The sequence below is a fragment of the Elgaria multicarinata genome, chromosome 2 (assembly GCF_023053635.1).
Source record: "Elgaria multicarinata webbii isolate HBS135686 ecotype San Diego chromosome 2, rElgMul1.1.pri, whole genome shotgun sequence".
Classification (NCBI taxonomy): Eukaryota; Metazoa; Chordata; class Lepidosauria; order Squamata; family Anguidae; genus Elgaria; species Elgaria multicarinata.
The window spans coordinates 15,319,516-15,339,468 of record NC_086172.1 but is presented as its reverse complement, the minus strand read 5'-3'; the positions used below and the strand labels follow the sequence as shown (position 1 = coordinate 15,339,468).

Here is a 19,953-nt window from a genome sequence, read left to right as displayed (position 1 = left end):
TTTATTACATTTCTATACCCCCCAATAGCCGGAGGTCTCTGGGCGGTTCACAAAAGTTAAAAACATCCAAAGTATAAAACAACAGTATAAAACCATAATATAAAATACAATATAAAAGCTCCACCAGATAAAAACAGCAGCAATGCAAAATTACAAATTTAAAACACCAAGTTAAAATGTATTTATAGACAATTAAAATACTGGGAGAATTAAAAGGTCTTCACCTGGCGTCTAAAAGCATATAATGTAGGTGCCAAGCGAACCTCCTTAGGGAGCTCATTCCACAGCCGGGGTGCCACAGCAGAGAAGGCCCTCCTCCTGGTAGCCACCTGCCTCTCTTCCATTGCATGCAGAGGCTAGGAGGGTACGGTTGGCTCCCCACTCCAGGCCTTTTCTTTCAACACAAGTGGCAAGTTTGGGCAATCAGAATGCAAGCCCTGTCCCATTATATGTTTATAACTGCATGAGGACTGAATGCCCAAATAGGGCTCTTGTCCACCCATGCAAAAAGTCTCCTTTCCTGAGTTTACCTCTTTTGCGTGAACCAGGATCTTTCCCTCAAGACGGTTCAGCATGTGTTCGATAGCTGACATGCGTTTGTTCAGTTCAAGTATCTAAGAGAGAAGAAAGAAGATAGCATAGGATAGAGCCCACCACCGTTATTTTCTTAGCAGTTAAGGAAAAAATAAAGAATAGCTCCTAACACCTTCACCTTGAGAAGGAGGGCTCAGCAGGTCCTAATTCCAACCACAGCTATATAGTGACAGCACTGCTAATTTAAATAATTGATTTTAAATCATTCAGAAATAACAAGGCAAGCCTCATCATATTACTGGAATAACTCAAAGGGTTTTTTTTAAGGGTTAAGAATGTGAGATCTTTTTACATGTTCAGATGCTTCACTTTTGTGAACCAATAGGCAATATTATGAACTGGGTGTGGGGCCTGGTTTTAAATTTCAGTTAAGTCATGAACATTTACATTTTAACCAGTTCTGTATTTGGAAAATGAATGAATGAATAGTTTATTTGTTTGTAGCACAAAGACCATTGCAAAATACAGAATTGCTCACATATAGCAACACACATTATTTGAAATATTCAAAATATTCGAGGTACAATCCTTTCTCAACCAAGGACTCAGTTAGTGGGTCACTCTAGGGGTGCTCCATTTATCTGCAGCACCCACCCTTTGCTATCACAATGGTGACATACATGCCTAAGTCACAAGGTTAATTTCAGTGATTACATTATAACCTAAAACACTAGCAGTCAATATCTGGCACTATCAGATAGGTGGGATCTCTGTTGATAGTTTATACAAAACTATTAAATCAAATGGTCCCCCTTACAATCTACGCAGACTTTGTTTAGAAAGTTATTTCTGATTCTTTGGGCTGCAGCCGCAAACTTTGCTACCTTAATTGTGATTACTTTACTATGGTCCGCCAGCAGATCGCAGATAATGTCTCTAGTGTGCCAACCCGCTCTTGCTAACAATAGTTCCTTTAGAAAACGCTCCCTGATTTCTTTATACAGAGGGCAACACAGAAGATAATGCGTTAGGTCTTCGATCTCCCCAGAGCCACAGAAACAGATCCGCTGGGCATGGGGGACTTTTTTATACTTCCCCTCCAAGAAAGCAGAGGGCATTGTCTGAAAACAAAGGGCAGTAAAGGCCTTTCTTAGGGCAGGAAACGATAGGTCAAGCAAATATTTTGAAAAGTACTGTTCTTTCTTAATAAGACTAAACCATGGAGAGAAGGCCTGTAATTGATTAGCGATTGTGTTTCCTTGGGCATCAGCCTCATAGATTCTATCTTATTTGGAAAATGAGAAAAGGTAAAAGACTATCTCATGAGATAAATGAGGTGAATAGCATAAGTAATTCACACTCTAAACGTGCTACTGAAATTACTGCCAGGTTATTCAAAGGAAGTATTTTTTTTATAGTATAAGAACATAAGAAGTACCATACTGGATCAGACCAAGGGTCCATCTAGCCCAGCACTCTGTTCGCACAGTGGCTGATCAGCCATCGGCCAGGGATGAACAAGGCAGGACATGGTGCAAAAGCACCCTCCCGCCCATGTTCCCCAGCAACTGGTGCACACAGGCTTATTACCTCAAAACCTGGAGATCGCACACAACCATCAGGGATGGTGGTAATTAGGGATTGCGGTCAGCTGCATTCTCCTGCAGCTGGCTTCTGCCTGTTCCTGCAAAGGGCCCCTCCGCAAACACTCCCAGGCTCAGCTGTTCCTCCTTCCTGCTCTATCCCAAGCTGAGGAACAACAACCACACAGCCAGAAGAATGAAAAGGATATATAATGTGCTCACAATGCAGTTGGAACTGACAAACAACTGGTTCCAAAAGTGGCTGGTTCATCACGTAGGAGCTATGTTTGCAGTGACCAAGGCCGTAGCTAGACCTAAGCTTTACCACAGGATCATCCCGGGTTCGTCCCTGCCTGAGCGCTGGATGCCCTGTGTGGCACTTAGATGAACAGGTTTGACCCCAGGACAATCCTGGGATAAACCTTAGGTCTAGCTATGGCCCAAGTGGTACATATTCAGTTATTTCTATCCTTACAGAGGAATTAAAGCAAGGAAGTAACAGAAAAATGTACTGCTCCTTCTATTGCATCCATACAATTACTCCTGAAGTGTTTGTCTGCGGAAATGCTACTCTGCTGCACCCGGCATTGCCTGGGTGTGGGGAAGCTAATTGCGGGTGGGGGAGGAAAGAGACTGCATGGACACCAGCAATTGCCTGGCAAATAGCGCCAAAAGAGAAGGGGAGGGGACGTAGAGCTTATTTAAAGGCGTGTGCCCCTCCTCTCCTCCTCTTTTCTAAAGCAGCTGCCGAGATCAACGGATCCATCAGCAGCTTGTGGAACAGAGCGACGCGGAGCATGATCAGCCAGACTCACCTGGTGATGGCGAAGCACAAGGCGGTGTCGTCCAGAGCGAGCAAGTGTCTCGCCCAGTCCCTTCCGGCTGAAAGGCCCAGGTTTGGGGGGGACCGGATGGTCCTCTCTGCACCACCACATTGACTGCCACAGTGGCCTTGATCCACCTACCCCTCACAGGCATGTGCTTGTTCCTGGTGGGGTGGGACAGTGATACTGGCCTAGCATGTCTCGCCCAGGCCCGGCTGCAAACAAAGCGGGTGGCAATCGTGGGGCGGGTGGCATCATAACCCCCCCATTGAGGATCACCGTGGCAACGTCAAGGGGAGGCGGAGGCCTCGCCCATGACCATGTGCTTGGCAGGCCTTATCGTGGGTGTTTTCTGGAGGCCCAGGCGCAGCTGTAAACCAGCACACGCCATGCTATTGATTTAAACAACTAGGTTTGGACTGCGGGAGGGGTTCTCCTAGGCCCTTGCCCTGCAAACTCCTCAATCAGGGATGCAGCCTAGCACGGTGTGGGGTGCCACACAGTGGGCCAAAAAGGCTTATGTTTGGGCCTAGTCACCAGGTTGGAGGCAGATCCTGGCCTTGCAGGCAGCTAGACCTCAGTTACTGCATTTGCAGTGTTCGTTACTTCTTTCCTTTACATCTTGTTAATACCTTGGCATTTAAAACATTGTTTTTCTTCTAAAAACAAGTTTAAATCACATGTTCGGAAATCAAAATCCCTTATTAAATTTTTATTTTTTTGTGGCCTCAGTTAGGTGAAGGCCCCATTTGTTGAGGGAGATAAACTGTAGCCTTGGTTTCATTGTCATTGTCTACCCGCTTTATCATGCCATCAAAGAAAGGGATTGGAGGAAAGAAGGGTAAAGGGAAAGCCCCTCCCCCTCAAAAACACCCTAGGCCTCATAGGGATTCTTTATCTGAGGACAGTGATTCTCCCGATCTCTTTGATATTTTGAATAGATTTCAGGCAACAGAACAAGATAGAGGAATTCCCTCACCTATCGCTGTACCGCCTATTATTCAGAGTAGGAGGGTTGTGGGTAGGCCCTCCACCAGACAACAAACTCAGGATAAGTTATGGTCATCTATTACAGTGCGACTGGATGCAATCGAGGCATCTCCCAGCTTGTCTTCACTTCAGTCACTGCCTCCATCTCCTGGGCTCTGGCGGTCTCGCTTTAACTCAACCTTCAACTGCTTCCATATCAACACCTTTGATTAACGGCATTCTTCCCATTGTGGGATCCCCCCAGACTTTATCTCAAGGTGAGAACATGTTTACACAACCTACTGCACCACCATCAGGAGCTACCACTCCATGAGGCTTGCTTCAATGGCTGTCCAGTCTAGATTGGTCCTCAAATCCATTACATACAGTCAATACACAGGTTACACAACAAGCTCAGGCCACAACACCAAGACCCTCAGTAGGATCAAATAGTGAATTACCCAGTGCAGAGACTCATTTACCTCAACTAGCACCCACAGCTGCACCCACTCCCACAGTGACAAGTATTACATCGGTTACTAAGGCCCCACAGTCATCAGGCGTATCCACTAATACAGCATCTGTCAAAGGGCGTCAGACTGTAGTCCCTCCCTCTGATGTCCCCACGGTTCCTAAGAATAATGATAGTAGCAGCACCCCTCAGCCCTCCGTGGCTGGGGCTTGTGCTAATGTATGGCAAGGCCCAGCTGATGCTACGGCCGCTAAACAAGATATTCCCCCTCAGCCAAGTAAGGACCCATATGTGAGCTTGGAAACTCATGCCATACCCACAGGGAACACTGCGGCTCCTTTGGGCTACCATCTACTTCTGGCCACTCATGAGAAGATCATCAGAGGGGAATATGTTGATGTTTTCACTCTGTTGTTCCGGGAACTAGAGACTAAGGACAAGAACAAATCCACTGATAGGGATTACGAATGAGTCTGGCATAAAAAAGTAGTTAGGAACTGTGCCAACTGGTTGCCCGGATTCCTCATTTATATGGGAATCACCCTACAAAGATTCCCAGAACAAGGTAGAATACTGACAAAGTATCTCAATATGATTTACAGGGCCTACGTGGAGTATGAAGGAGGAGCGTGGCTTGCATATGATGAATATTTCGTATGCGGGCCACTCTGGACCCCTCTCTATGCTGGGACATGAAGGACCATGATTTATGGCTCCAATTCATGATCCCCGCTAGGCCAGGTTTTGGCAAAAGAACCGATACTGGCCATTTACTGTCAAAATGGCATCCCGCAACACCCTCCACTGGGGCTGCAGGGCAAGTGGTTCAACACCACATGTTGTGCTAGGATTATTCTTCCAAGGGCAGCTGTTCCTGTCCCCAGTGCAGGTATAAACATGAATGTCCAAGATGCAGGGGTCACCCCCCCTTACCAGCTGTACTAGAAACCGAGGTAGGAGAGCCTTTACCAAGACAGTCAGGGTAATAGGAAGCAAGGCAGCCAGCAATACCCTCCCAAAGGGCTCCAGCCCAGTCAAGCTTGACCTGCTTCATCATCTCCTGGCACTTTATCCTAAACACGAGGACACAGTTTACTTATGGGAAGGTTCTCTGTCAGTTTTAGAATTCCATACGTTGTCCCACGTCAAGCATCACTTGTCAGGAATCAGAAATCCATAGCCGCAATGGAGGAGTTGGTCAATCATAAGAGCAACAAAGAAATTGAAGTAGGTAGAGTGATAGGCCCTTTTAGCACCCCACCCATTCCTAATCTCCAGGTCTCTCCTTTGGGCATTGTACCAAAGAAAACTCCTGGCGAGTTCAGATTAATTCATAATTTATCAGCACCTAGAGGCAGATCGGTCAATGATGCTACTCCCGAACAGCTGTGCTCAGTGCGGTACACCCCTTTCGACATAGCTGTGGACATTGTACGCAAACAGGGTACAAGTGCCTTGATGGGCAAGTGCGACATTAAATCTGCATTTCGCATCTTGCCCATCAATCCAGATGATTTTGACCTACTAGGTTTCCAATTCAGAGGGCTATATTTCATCGATAAAGCATTACCAATGGGTTGCTCGATCTTCTGTGCCATGTTCGAGCGCTTCAGTTCCTTCCTTGAATGGGCTCTGGAGGCCAGGACCAGCCTCTAAGCAATCACTCATTACCTGGATGATTTTTTTTCTTTACAGGTCCTGTGGGATCCATGCAGTGCACCCACCTCATGTGGGAATTCCAAGATTTGGCAGAAGAATTAGGAGTGCCACTAGCACAGGAAAAAACTGAAGGGCCTCTCACTTCTATTAAATATCAAGGGATTGAATTGGACTCCATGATGTAATGTTGTAGGCTGCCCGCAGACAAGCCAGTGGACCTTCAAAACAGGGTACTGTTTGTTTGGAGCCTCAAGAAGGTCACCCTAATTCAGCTACAAGAACTAGTAGGTCACCTTAATTTTGCGCGCAAAGTGGTTGCACCAGGTAGGGCCTTCGTGCGTTGCTTGTGTGATGCTGTGAAAGGCCTTTCTCACCCACAATACAAAGTTTGAGTTACGTGCAACATCCGTGACAACCTGAAAGTTTGGCTAACCTTCCTCAAGGAATTCAATGGAATTTCCTTTTGGAGGAAGGAGCTCCTGTTGGAGAGTGAATTGCAGATTCACTCCAATGCCGCACACACTGTTGGCTTTGGGGTCATATGGAGAGATAAGTGGTGCATGGAATGGTAGCCAGAAGACTGGCGTGGATCCGATATCTGCAAAGACCTGACGTTCCTGGATTTTTTTCCAATTTTTATGGCAATCCACCTATGGGCAACGGAGCTCTCTAACTCCGTTGTCCATTTTTGGTGTGACAATCAAGCCACTGTCCACGTTATCAACACGTTGTCTTTGCACAACACACAAGTCATGAATTTAGTCAGGGCCTTCATGCTACACTGCCTTTGGCATAACATTCTGTTCTGCACCTGGCATATCCCGGGCTTGGACAATTCCATCACTGATGCATTATTGCATCAGCAGGTTTCAAGATTTTGACAACTAGCCCCTTGGGCAAGAATGAAGCCAGAGGTTATGCCAAGCAGTTTGTAGGAAATTGGCAGGACAAGATTGAAACAGCAATTTGGCAGTCAGTCGCTCCCAGCACCAGGTCAGCTTATCTAAAGGCAGATAGTGAATTTCAAATATTTAGGTAACAGTTACATCTTTCTCAAACCTGGCCTATACCTATCAACCATATTCTGCAATTCTGTGTGGCTGAGAAGAAGAAAGGTAGGGCACCCAGGAAATTGGTGGGAAGCTGGCAGCTTTGGCCTTTTTGGCCATATCCAAGGGAGTAGAGGATACCACCAATGATTTTAGAATCAGGAAAACCTTAAAGGGTTGGTCCAGGGCCAGACCGGCCCCTCCTGATAAAACAACTCCGTTATCCCCAGAAATCCTGTTAGGATTGAGTGCACTTTGGCTGGCCCTCTGTTCCTCCAACTATGAAGCATGGCTGTTTCATGCCACTGCCCTCACTGCCTTTTTCGGGGCTTTCCGCATATCAGAGCTTGTAGCCGCCAGTAAAGGTGACAATTCTGGAAGAGCCTTGCAGTTGGCTGATCTCCAGTTCTCCCAGCACGGGATTTACCTGCAACTCAGAAAGTAAAAAACTGACCAGCTGGGCAAAGGCCGCATTGTATCTCTGTTCCCTTCATTCAAGAAGGAGCTATGCCCAGTAACAGCCATTAGTCTATTCATCGAGCTGAGAGGGCGCACCCCAGGCCATTTGTTTTGACATCATGATGGTGCTCTGCTCACCAAACACCAATTTTGGACTATCAGTAGGAGAGCTCTTGGCTCCCTCGGCCTGGGAAATGATCAATTTGGTACCCACTCCTTTAGGATTGGCATGGCCTCCACCGTTGTGGCTATTGGTTTCTCGTCCAATCAAATTCAACAAGTGGGCAGATGGCAGTCTGGGGCCTTTAGCTCTTATATCCGCCAGCTGCCAAAGGAACCGGCTGTTCCAGGACTGAGTTAATGGTCTTTATTGATCTCCTAGATCTTTGGAGGGGACAGAACCCATTGCGTGTATTAATCTGCGGCCACAGTTTTGTCCTTTGGGCTGGAAGGAGGGCCCCCGATCGAGCATGGGAACTCAGCTCAAATCAAGCAATATTGCCAGCATCCAGTGGTTGGGAAGGCATGGCATGCGCTGGGAGCACCTCATGGTCACACTTTCGTAGCAGTGTGCAGTTAACCCTCCACCTCAGGTGTTGCTGGTACACCTTGGAGGCAACGATCTAGGTTTATTGAAGGGCAAAAATCTGATTCTCCAGGCTTCCAGGGATTTCCAGGCCATTCGTAGTAGGTGGCCAGGAATTGTTATTTTGTGGTCCTGCATCATTCCCAGGCTAAATTGGAAGTGGGCTAGCAATCTGTGCGCCATTGAACATGCATGTCGCAAAGTCAATGGGGAAATTTATAAAGAACTCCTGAGTCATGGGGATGCAAGTATTCAGCATCCCTCAATCAGAACAGTGCAGAGGGAGCTTTATAGGGCTGATGGGTCCATTTATTGGACCTTGGTAATGATTTGTTCTTGATGGATCTGTGTAAGGGTTTGCAGGAGGTAATTTTGGCCAGATGGGGAGATGGTAGTGACTAAGCAGGAGGCTTGCCACTCCCAATGGCGGGTAGGCAGGCATCTGCAGTTCGTTAAGGTAGGTGAACATTTCAAGGCACCAAATGGTGAAGGACAATGCCTGAGGTTCAGCAGCTCTAAGCCCTGCAGTCCAGCAGCTGAAATAAGGGTTATCCTTGAGGCCAACCTCTCTCACCCACTCACAGCCTGATGGCAGGAGGAGGGGTGACACCAGAAGATCTACCACCCCAAAAGGGGGAGCCAAAGGGTGGCGATGGATACTCGCTGCCCCTGGGGCTTGGAATGTGTCGCCCTGATTAGTAATGGCTTACGTCATGATAGGTAGATGTCTGCTTAGGTTTCCCTATCCAGATCCATCAAATAAATGTTGGCCCTTGTTTAAACCCAGCTATTTTGTGTCGCCTCTTTATTTCCGCACTACACCTTCTTGCAAACATACTTCCAAGGGCTTCTATCCACCACAGAGATAGAGATTGGTTACTTACAATGTAGGGGAAAAGTGAGAGAGAGAGAAGGGGGGAACCAATCCAAGAAACCAAAGAGAGGCAAAACCACAAAACTGGACAAGACACTGAACAGAGTATACCCAAACCAGAACCTCCCTCAGCAATATCCATCAGAAAGTGGGTTACAAAGATTCCAAATTCATCTCTTAAGCAGGCAATAAAGATGTTTTCCCCACAGAAAGCCTTGGAAGAATTCCCCAAACTGTCACATTTGAGGTTTGAAACACAAGCTAAGAGGAGGCTAGAACACAGCTAGGAAAAAAATGCAAAGTGCCTGAAGAGTTGCAACTGCGTGACGACTTTATCTAGTCTCTAAACAAAATCCAGGCTTCACCAGTACACACTGGGAATAGATTCAAAGCCTTGTAGAGAAGACAGCCTGACTATTAAAGGACTCGCATAAGCCGCTAAGCCTGAACAAGCCATAGAATTATAGCATCATAGAATAGTAGAGTTGGAAGGGGCCTATAAGGCCATTAAGTCCAACCCCCTGCTCAATGCAGGGATCCACCCTACAGCATACCTGACAGATGGTTGTCCTGCTGCCTCTTGAATGCCTCTAGTGTGGGAGAGCCCACAACCTCTGAGTCCAGAAATTCTGTTCTGGACTCAGCTATAATTGAAACCTTAAATAGAACAGTGCTGTTGCTCTGTTTCCATTTAAAACTATAGAGACATGAATAGGTGAAGGGGACTACATGGATATTTTGGAGTGCAGAATACCGCCCCCGGTGCTTTAGCTAGACTCTAAAAGTGGTGGTAATAATATGGTTACATGTACCTAAACCCCAATGACACTGCAAACACTAAGCCACTTCTGTAGTAGGAATAACTGGATTACCCCTTTCCTCAGCCCAATTCATTAGAACTTAGTATCTGTATCTCTGCTGCTACAGCGGGGTTGGTTCTTTCCTCATAAACCCCAATTATGAGGTTTAATGAGCACATAATGAAAGCTAGCAACAAGCATTCAGACTAAAGCACTTCCTTCCTTGACATTTATAACACAGATACTATATGTATAAACCCTCATGTAAAATGCTGTACTCTCTCTGCCATAATCATCTCTACTTTAAACGTCTTCATATGTCAGTGCAACATTAATGACCCCAAAACATATTCTCTCATTAAGGTGTAATGTTTACAAAAGAGATGACTTAGTGGATAAAGTGGCAGTTACGGGAACTCTCTGGGGGAAAGTGACCACATCTTACTTGAGTTCTTGATTTTAAAGGGAGCAAACGCAGAGTGTAGCATACACTGGAGTTTCAGAAAGCTGATTTTAATAGGGTGACCATATGAAAAGGAGGACAGGGCTCCTGTATCTTTAACAGTTGTATTGAAAAGGCCATTTCAGCAGGTGCCATTTGTATATAGAGAGAACCTGGTGAAATTTCCTCTTCATCACAACAGTTAAAGCTGCAGGTGCCCTGCCCTCTTTTAAATCTGGTCACTCTAGTAGAGCTCCTGCACTTTAACTGTTGTGATGAAGAGGAAATTTCACCAGGTGCGATATGCATACAAATGGCACCTGCTGAAATTCCCTTTTCGATGCAACTGTTAAAGATACAGGAGCCCTGTCCTCCTTTTCATATGGTCACCCTAATTTTAAAAAACTTAGAACTATGATAAGTAAGGTCCCATGGCAAGTAGCCCTAATGAGAAAAGGAGTCCAAGATGGGTGGGAGTTTCTAAAAAAGGAAATTTTAAAGACACAAATACAAACAATTCAACAAAGGATAAAAGGTAGAAACCAATGGAAGATGCCAGTGTGGCTCCACAAAAAGCTTAGAAAGGACCTGAAAACAAAAAGATGGACACATATAGGAAGAGGAAGGAAGGCCAGGCTACAAATGAAGAGTACAGACAGGTGGCAAAGAAGTGCCAAAATGGCATCAGGAAGGCTAAAGCTGAAAATGACCTGAGATTAGCGAGGATGCTAAAAGCAACAAAAAAGCTTTCTTCTGGTATGTGCCTAGTAAAAGACAGACGAAAGAAATGGCGGATCAATTGCTCAATGAGAATGGCAAAATAATAACAGCTAAGAAAGAAAGGCAGAAGTGCTCAATTCTACTTTAGCTCGGTTTTCTCCTGAGAAAGGGTGTATGCTTCCTCTGGCAAATGTGAAGTACAAACTGAAGGGCTGGATTGCAACTTGAGATTGATAAACAGATGGTCAAGGAATACCTACTTTCTTTGAACGAGTTCAAATCTCCACGGACCGATGAACTACATCCCAGAGTAATAAAGGAGATGGCGGAAAAGCTCTCAGAACCACTGTCTACTATCTTTGCAAAATCATGGAAGATGCATGAAGTGCCAGATGACTGGAGGAGGGTTAATGTTGTCCCCATCTTCAAAAGGGCAAAAAAGAGGAACTTGGGAATTATAGGGCAGTTAGTCTGACATCAATTCCTTGGAAATTTTTGGAGCAGATTTTAAAGAAGTCAATCTGTAAGTACCTTGAAAACAATGTAGTGATTACTAGAAGTCAACATGGATTTGTCAAGAACATTTTTAATTCAGTTAACCACTCTTGTGGATTGTGGCGATAGATATAATACATTTTGATTTTAGCAAAGAGTGCCCCAGGACATTCTGATTAGCAAACTATCTAAACTGGTCTAGATGGAACAACTATTAGGTGGATCCACAGTTGGCTACAGAATCAGAGTCAAAGAGTGCTTATCAATGGTACATTCTCAAATTGTGGAGAGGTAATGAGCTGAGTACCACAGGGCTCAGTCCTGGGCCCAGGGTTCTTCAACATTTTTATTAATGATTTGGATGAGGAGGTGCAGGGAACGCTTATCAATTTTATTTATTTATTTTATTACATTTTTATACCGCCCAATAGCCAGAGCTCTCTGGGCAGTTCACAAAAATTAAAACCATAAAGAGCATAAAAACAACCAACAATCTAAAAACACAAATACAAAATACAATATAAAATGCACAACCAGGATAAAGCCACACAGCAAAAATTGATATAGGTTAAAATATATCCTTTTTTTTAAAAAAACCTTCCTCCCCCAGACTGGCATGTGATAAGCCATCATGACCAAGGTGCACTGTGGTTGGGATACTTGGAAGACTGTGTGTAGGTGTGTGGGTGTTTAGAAGAGGCAAGAAGCAGGTGATATTTTTAAAGTTCAGATTCCCCACTCTGAGATCTGTTCAGATTCAAGAGCACTAGCAAGGTCACTTTTAAGATGCCCCATCTCAAAGAGGGGGATCCATGAGCAGCCAGGAGAAATATGTAAAAGGCTGTGAAAAACTGATGGCTTTCCGAAGGTGAGAATATCTGTAAAAAATAAATAAAAAATCAGTAGAGGCTGTGGACAAAAAAAAGGAAAGATTAAAAGAAAAAAAGGAAAGATAAAAATGCTGCATTTGCATTTCTCAGCAAGAAAAAGAACGAAGATGGAACGGTCTGCTCTTCAGGTTTAGGTACTAAGGGTTTGCTGATACTGAAGAGAACCAGTTCTGATACAGCTTGGTTTTGTCACTTCAGTCCTGGGGAAAATAAGAGCATAGAGGAATATATAGCTGAAGAGGGCCAAATTACATGTAACACATGTGCAGACCCTCAGGCCCAGGGGCCCAATCTGGCCTGCCGAGGTTGCCCAGAGAGGCCCCACCCTACTTCTTCTCCTGGCTCCACCCCCTTTCCCTCCAACGTCGATTGTTGGGCTGCTTCCTGACTTTTGTACAGATTTTTTTAAAAAAAACCATTCTAAAAGGTTGGGATGCTGCTCCTAAGGCATAGTTACAGGGCAGCAAGAGTTTTAAACTAAAGTTTGCTGGTCTTTTTGCCCACACCACCGCTGGAATGCTGAAAGAGTTTCAGTGCCCCTGCACTAAATGCACCACAGCTATTTTCAGCATTCCCAGTCTGTGAAGTGTAAATCGGTGTTGTTCTGCAGCCTGCCATGCTCTTTCTACGGTAGTCACAAGCTCCTGATTGGGCCTCTAAGCCAGCACCCAGCCGGGCACCTGCTCTTGCATGCATAGATGCCCCCTAAGCACCCATGAGGCCCCAGCAAGCACTCAGCAGCCACCCACACACTTCCGCCTTCCCAAATCCCTGACACAATAGGGGGAAGGGCACATTTTTGGGAGTCCATAAATTCTGCATCCTCTCCTCCTGTCTGTGCCAATAGCCATGGCCTTAAAGGCCCCATTGACCCAAGGGTAAAAGCATGAACACTCTTTCACACAAGGAGCCTGGCACTATTTTCTCCATGGTCACTTGTTTGGCTGCCTTGAAGAGGAAAAAGTTTCTGCCTTTTCTCAGGATGCTGCCTACATTTCTGGCTCAAGGTTGGTATGGTTGGCCTACAGGAAGTAAAACATCCCTTAAATTCTTGGTTCCTGTTGCAGAGACTTGGAGCTTTATCACAGCAGTTATACTGTGCAATCACTGTGAATTGCATGCAAAGGACTCTGAAGTTTTCCAGCTTATAATCTGCTTTTATTGTGAAGTACTCCCTTGCATCCTGCCTTAATTGTGTTATAAAGGGGAAAGAATTGAGGTATTTAGCTACTAGATTTCAAGAGGAATCATTTGTTGTTTTCTGAGTGGCCACTGGGGGCGCAGGTGCAGGATTTGATTTGTTTAAAGGAAAATTAAACATATGGTTACATCTGTGTAAGTTTTAAATAATAATAATAATAATAATAATAATAATAATAATAATAATATTTATTTGTTACCCGCCTCTCCCTCTGGTACAACACAATTAAAAACAACATAAAATACATAAAACTAATTCAAACATTTAAAAGCAGCGCACCATTAAAAAAGATAAAGACATCAAAATTGGCACAGTAATAGATATTAAGGAATGCTGGGTGTGACTTTTCTCCTTGCAGCTCTACAAAACAGGTAAAGCCGTGTCAGTTTCCCTGATAACATTCCAAGTAGATTTAACTCATTTCCAGGTGCTGCTCTCCCTAGTCCTCAAAAACAAAGCACGTGACTACAATGCATTTAAAAGACATGCCTTGACATTAACCCCCCCCAAAAAAACCCACTGAATAAAAAGGACAATGAAATTAGCATAGTCCTGCAATGATGTTTCAGTCAATGAACTATATTATATATCCCTGTTTGAACTGACAAAGGTTTTGTCATCAGACTGCTGGCTAGAAGAAGTATCTGGAATTATTTCATGATGTAGTTTAGAAGCAGATTGCATTTTATTAGGGTTGTCACTCAAATAAATAATTGCCTCCGTTGTAATTGGCTCATTTGTACACTTACGTAAATTTTCATATGCACAAAACAAATCCAGAGCAAAATACTGTAAATATAACACTGAGTGGGGATGCTTGGAGGGTGACCGCATCCACACTATGAAATCAACCGCCAGGAAAAGATTAAGGTGTGTTGGTTGTCATCTCATCATTTCTCTCCAGCATCTGGTATCCAGAGGTATACTGCCTCCAGAAAAGGAGATTCTATTGCTTATTGTCACAATTCTAAAACAGCATAATAGCTTGCTGGGTTGCAGCAAAGGCACATGTGGTACAGCATCCCCATAGTGGCCAGTCAGATACTTTCAAGAAGCTTGGGAGAAGCAACATGCCCCCAAGCACCTACTATCCACTGGTTGTGTCCATCGTCTACTGCTCTATTTTGCACCCCACCCCTATTTTCTCCTCCTTGTTACCTTGTTTGGGTCTCCCTTCCCTTCCCTTCTCGTCAAGAGATTTGTGAGACACACCAGCACTTTGCTTAGGCTGTTCTAACTCCTTCTAAACATCCTGCTCTTGACTGGATATGGAGCATACAGGACAAACAGACATGCCCTATACACTCTGACCCCTTCAACACCATCCAAAGATCTTGTTTTATACCGCCAGTTTCCTGTGCTCCAACTGCAGGTGAAGGCAGGTGGCCCAGAGGAGGCTGGAGGAACACTCATTGCTACAGTGATGTCAACAGGGGCCCAACTGCCAATAAAGTGGCTGGTGTGGAACTGCTGGTAAAACCTGCCATCTAGTCACAAACACCAACAGCTGACCCAAACGGCTGCCCACTACCATGTCTTTCTTGCTCTTTCAGAACTCTCGTTCTTTGCAAATAGCTCTAAACATTCTTTTGGTGTGATTCTAGACTTTTTTGTCTTTAATCAAAAGACAGAGAAGCTATCAATTATTTTGGATCATGCATTTTCTTAAACCTGAACAGCCAAAAAATGATATATATATAAAATATTGTGTATAAATTTGACTTTTGCAATCTTCTGTTCTCCTTAAATGGTGGTTTGCACCTGAAAATCGATACCTACATTAAACAAAAAGCTCCCCCACTTAAGCTCAGAATTTGCCTGACCACATTAACCCAAGGTGTGGTCTGGTGGCTAAAGTGTTGGACTGGGGATCAGGAGATCCGGGTTCTAGTCCTCTCCCAACCATGGAAACCCACTGGGTGACTTTGAGCCAGTCACAGACTCTCATCCAACCTACCTCACAGGGTTGTTGTTGTGAGGATAAAAATGGAGAGGAGGAAGATTATGTACACTGCCTTGGGTTCCTTGGAGGGAAAAAGGTGGGATATAAATGCAACAAATAAATAATAAGAAGAAATAAGAAATAATTTCTATAACATACACATCAAGGCTTATTAAATTTATGACACATTTTTAGGAGGGTGTCTAATTTCTTATCTACCTGATTTCCAGAGTGGTTTATGGTTTCCTGGGATAAGGCTCGGCTCCTGCGTTTTGTGTGATGTGGCTGACAGGCAAGTAACTTCTGGGTTCCTTTCATATCTTCATCAGAAGTGTCCATATCAGCTGAGTAGGGGGATCGGTGCTGCTCATTCCATAGAATGCCTGTAGGAGCAGAACAGGTTTGGGTAACTTGGGATTCAAAAGCTTAGTTTTGAGATTCAAAAGCTAATATTTTGTGTTTCAGGACAATTTGAAGCGGAAATGGGATGTAGGGAATAACAGGAAAATGTCTATAATATTAGCAAAAGCACTGAAAAATATTTTAGGACCGCATGAGATATGAAACTGTCTGGAAATGGTGTTATAATTCACTTTGACCTCAGATGTGTTTACAAAAGCAAAGGACAAATCAAAGCATGAAGCAGATTAACAGAAAGGAATAGTGCGCCAATATAACCAGGTGTTTTGTTCCATGCCTCTTTTTCAACCCATTATATCTCAAGGCCAAATTAAATGAGGTAGCAGATGCCCCATTTCATTAAATGTCTACAAGCAGCAGCTGTGAGGGGTCATAATTCAGTTTGGGACTGCAAGGTTGAGAGAGGGGACATTTAACCCTTTCCCCGTGTAATTTGCCCCTTAGGGAAAACCAACCCTTGATGTTTTCCCTGACTGAACAACTGTTGGTTTCAGGGCTGCAGTGGGCAGGGTGTTCCTTGGGAACACAACTGCGTGTAAAGTGTTAGCTCCTCTGCCCCCCAGTGCCGCAATGCCCATCTGAATCAGGAGCCCCCTTAGGTGGCATGTGGGAGAAGGGTGATATGGGGGTATTTCAAACATACCACCAACATGGAGGTTGGTGTAGAAGAGATCATGCATCTCAAACTACATGGCCAAATTCATCCTAACTATCCACCTTTTGACCAACTTTGGACCAATATCATAACCTCTCCGTTTACCCAATTCACTGCTTAATTCCTCTTTGGTGTTCTGTAAATCATAAGGGATTCAGAGATGAAATCTCTAAACCACACGTGTTGAACCAAGAAGCAGCAGCCAACCCTTTGGAGCAGAGAGCACCGCTCTTCCCATACTCTGTCACCTGTTGGACCAGCTGCCCACCACTTCATGGTAGGACTGGCCCTGTTAAATCACAATAATTTCCTATTAAAATACATGTTTAATAACATTTCTTTATTGAAATAAAAGTGTTTAATTGAAGATTAAAAATGCCCTCATGATTTTAAAATGCCTTTTCAAGTTCATCCCCATCCAACCAACCCCAGTGAAATTCCCTAAAAAGAGCTCTGTACTATAATCAGCACCAGAGGAGGTCCTCTGAATGCCTCTTCCAAGGACAATTTGGAGGCCGGCACTTTTTGGTGGTGGCTCTTTGGTTGTGCAAGGTCCGCCTGGCACCAATATTGCCATACTTTTGACACTAGATTAAGATTGTCCTCTACTCCCAAACACTTGATATTATATGATTGGTTTTTTTAATGTCACTTGTTATCAGATATTAGTATCTCTTTGTAACAGTTTTTAGATGTTTTAAATTGTTTTTAAAATTCTGTACGTTACGTTTTTATATTATTTTTTGGTATGTTGTATTTTTGGGGTTGCAATTTTGCAAACTACCAAGAGAGCTTTGGCTATTGGGCAGTATAGAAATGAAATAAATGAATGAATGCATTGAAGGTAGACACACAGTTGGCTACAGAATTGGACTCAAAGAGTGCTTATCAATGGCACTTCTCAAACTGTGGGGAAGTAACGAATGGGGTACCACTACCACAGGGCCCAGTGCTCTTCAACATTTTAATAATTTAGATGAGGAGGCACAGGGAATGATTATCAGATTTGCAGGTGACACAAAATTGGGTGGGATAGCTAATACCCTGGAAGACAGAAACAAACTTCAAAGTGATCTTCATAGGCTAGAGCAGTGGACTGAAAACAACAGAATGAAATTTAATAGGGATAAATGCAAGTTCTACACCTAGGAAAAAGAAACCAAATGCACAGTTACGAGATGGGGGATAATTGGCTCAGCGATACTACAAGCGAGAAGGATCTTGGAATTGTTGTAGATCACAAGCTGAATGTGTGAATCACAATGTGTGAATCACAAGCCAACAGTGTGATGTTGTTGCAAAAAAGAGCAAATGCTATTTTAGGCTGTACTGATTTATTTATTTATTTATTTATTTTATTATATTTACATACCACCCCATAGCTGATGCTCTCTGTGTGGTTTTAAAAAAAAATAATAATAAAAATATAGCTTCCAAATCATGTGAGGCACTATTCCCCTCTATCTGAAACTGGTTAGGCCTTGTCTTGAGTATTGGTGTCCAGTTCTGGGCACCACACTTCAAGAAGGATGCAGGCAAGCAGGATTGGGTTCAAAGAAGGGCAATGAGGATGATCAGGGGTCTGGAAATAAAGCCCTATGAGGAGAGACTGAAAGAACTGGGTATGTTTAGTCTTGAGAAGAGAAGATTGAGGGGATACATAATAGCACTCTTCAAATACTTGAAAGGTTGTCACACAGAGGAGGGCCAGGATATCTTCTTGATCATCCCAAAGTGCAGGACATGGAACAATGGGCTCCTGACTGTTAGAGCAGTATGACAATGGAACCTAGCTCCTTCCTATCTCTCCTCTCTCATCTCACACTACTGCCCCGCTCGTGCTCTTCGCTCCTCTGATGCCATATTTCTCGCCTGCCCAAGGGCCTCTACTTCCCTTGCTCGGCTTCGTCCATTTTCTTCTGCCCCTTACGCCTGGAACGCTCTTCCAGAACATTTGAGAACTACAAGTTCAATCGGCAGCTTTTAAAGCTCAACTAAAAACTTTTCTTTTTCCTAAAGCTTTTAAAACTTGATGTTGTGCAGACTTTATACTGTTAGTTTTACCCTACCCTGTGCCTGCTTACCCTACCCTGTGCCTGTTTGCATTCTCTTCCCCTCCTTATTGTTTTACTATGATTTTATTAGATTGTAAGCCTATGCGGCAGAGTCTTGCTATTTACTGTTTTACTCTGTACAGCACCATGTACATTGATGGTGCTATATAAATAAATAATAATAATAATAATAACCAATGACCTAGGGAGGTGGTGGGCTCTCCCACCCTGGAGGCATTCAAGAAGCACCTGTACAGCCATCTGTCAGGGATGCTTTAACGTGGATTCCTGCATTGAGCAGGGGTTGGTCTTGATGGCCTTATAGCCCCCTTCCAACTCTACTATTCTATATTTCTATGTTATACTGCACAAAATCTGCATAATTTAATCTTAATTTGTACATTGTGAATTATTGCCATAATTTAAAGAAGTTTCTGTGTTTCAGTTTCAGCTTTGGCTATACTATCAGAGGCCAGGATCCTAAGAGCTAGTGCAGGCATGTCCAAGGGCTGGGGCACATGTAGTGAAACTGCTGGCACTGCTGTCTGTCTTTAATTAGCGAATGCAATGCTGTTTCCAATGCAAACAACAGCTTGCGGGGTGGCAGTCTGGGTTTTCTGTTGTGACCACATCTGGTATAATGGTGTGTTTAACCAGGTTAAATGCCCCTTTCCAACCCCTTGCAGACCCCATGCTGTTTAGCAGCCCTTGAAGCTGCTATATATATTTAAGACATGCACATTCATTGCATTCATGCAACTAATGTCAAGCCTAGTTTGCTGCTGCATAACATAGTTAGCTGCTTATGCAGAGCTTTCCAAACATATTGCTCTCTCTGTGACTATTCTCAAGTATCCGTAGAGCCTCTGTAAATGAAATGGATAGCTCTTGTCTCAGTATTTTCTAGAGTACCTCAACTCTAGTGAGGCAGGTGGCTACCAGGAGGAGGGCCTTCTCTGCTGTGGCACCCTGGCTGTGGAATGAGCTCCCTAAGGAGGTTCGCTTGGCACCTACATTATATGCCTTTAGATGCCAGGGGAAGGCCTTTTTATTCTCCCAGCATTTTAACAGTCTATAAATACATTTTAACTTGGTGTTTTAAATTTGTAATTTTGCATTGCTGCTGTTTTTATCTGGTTGAGCTTTTATATTGTATTTTATAGTATGGTTTTATACTGTCGTTTTATACTTTGAATGTTTTTAATTTTTGTGAACCGCCCAGAGAGATTTGGCTATTGGGCGGTATAGAAATGTAATAAATAAATAAATAGCTAGACTTTAAAATCTAAATGGGCAGAATCGCCTGCATTTTGACAAAACCTACC

General features: G+C 43.9%; 1 protein-coding gene across 1 annotated transcript in view; it reads right to left on the bottom strand.

Moving 5' to 3' along the window:
- Positions 1–19,953, bottom strand: part of MLPH (melanophilin) — an 88,264-nt gene that overhangs the window by 29,473 nt on the left and 38,838 nt on the right. Inside the window, exons 9-10 of the mRNA XM_063115868.1 lie at positions 15,719–15,882; positions 531–614 (exon numbers count right to left, since the gene is read on the bottom strand). Of these exons, the coding sequence (XP_062971938.1) occupies positions 531–614; positions 15,719–15,882 (248 nt within the window). The remainder of the gene's footprint in view (positions 1–530; positions 615–15,718; positions 15,883–19,953) is intronic.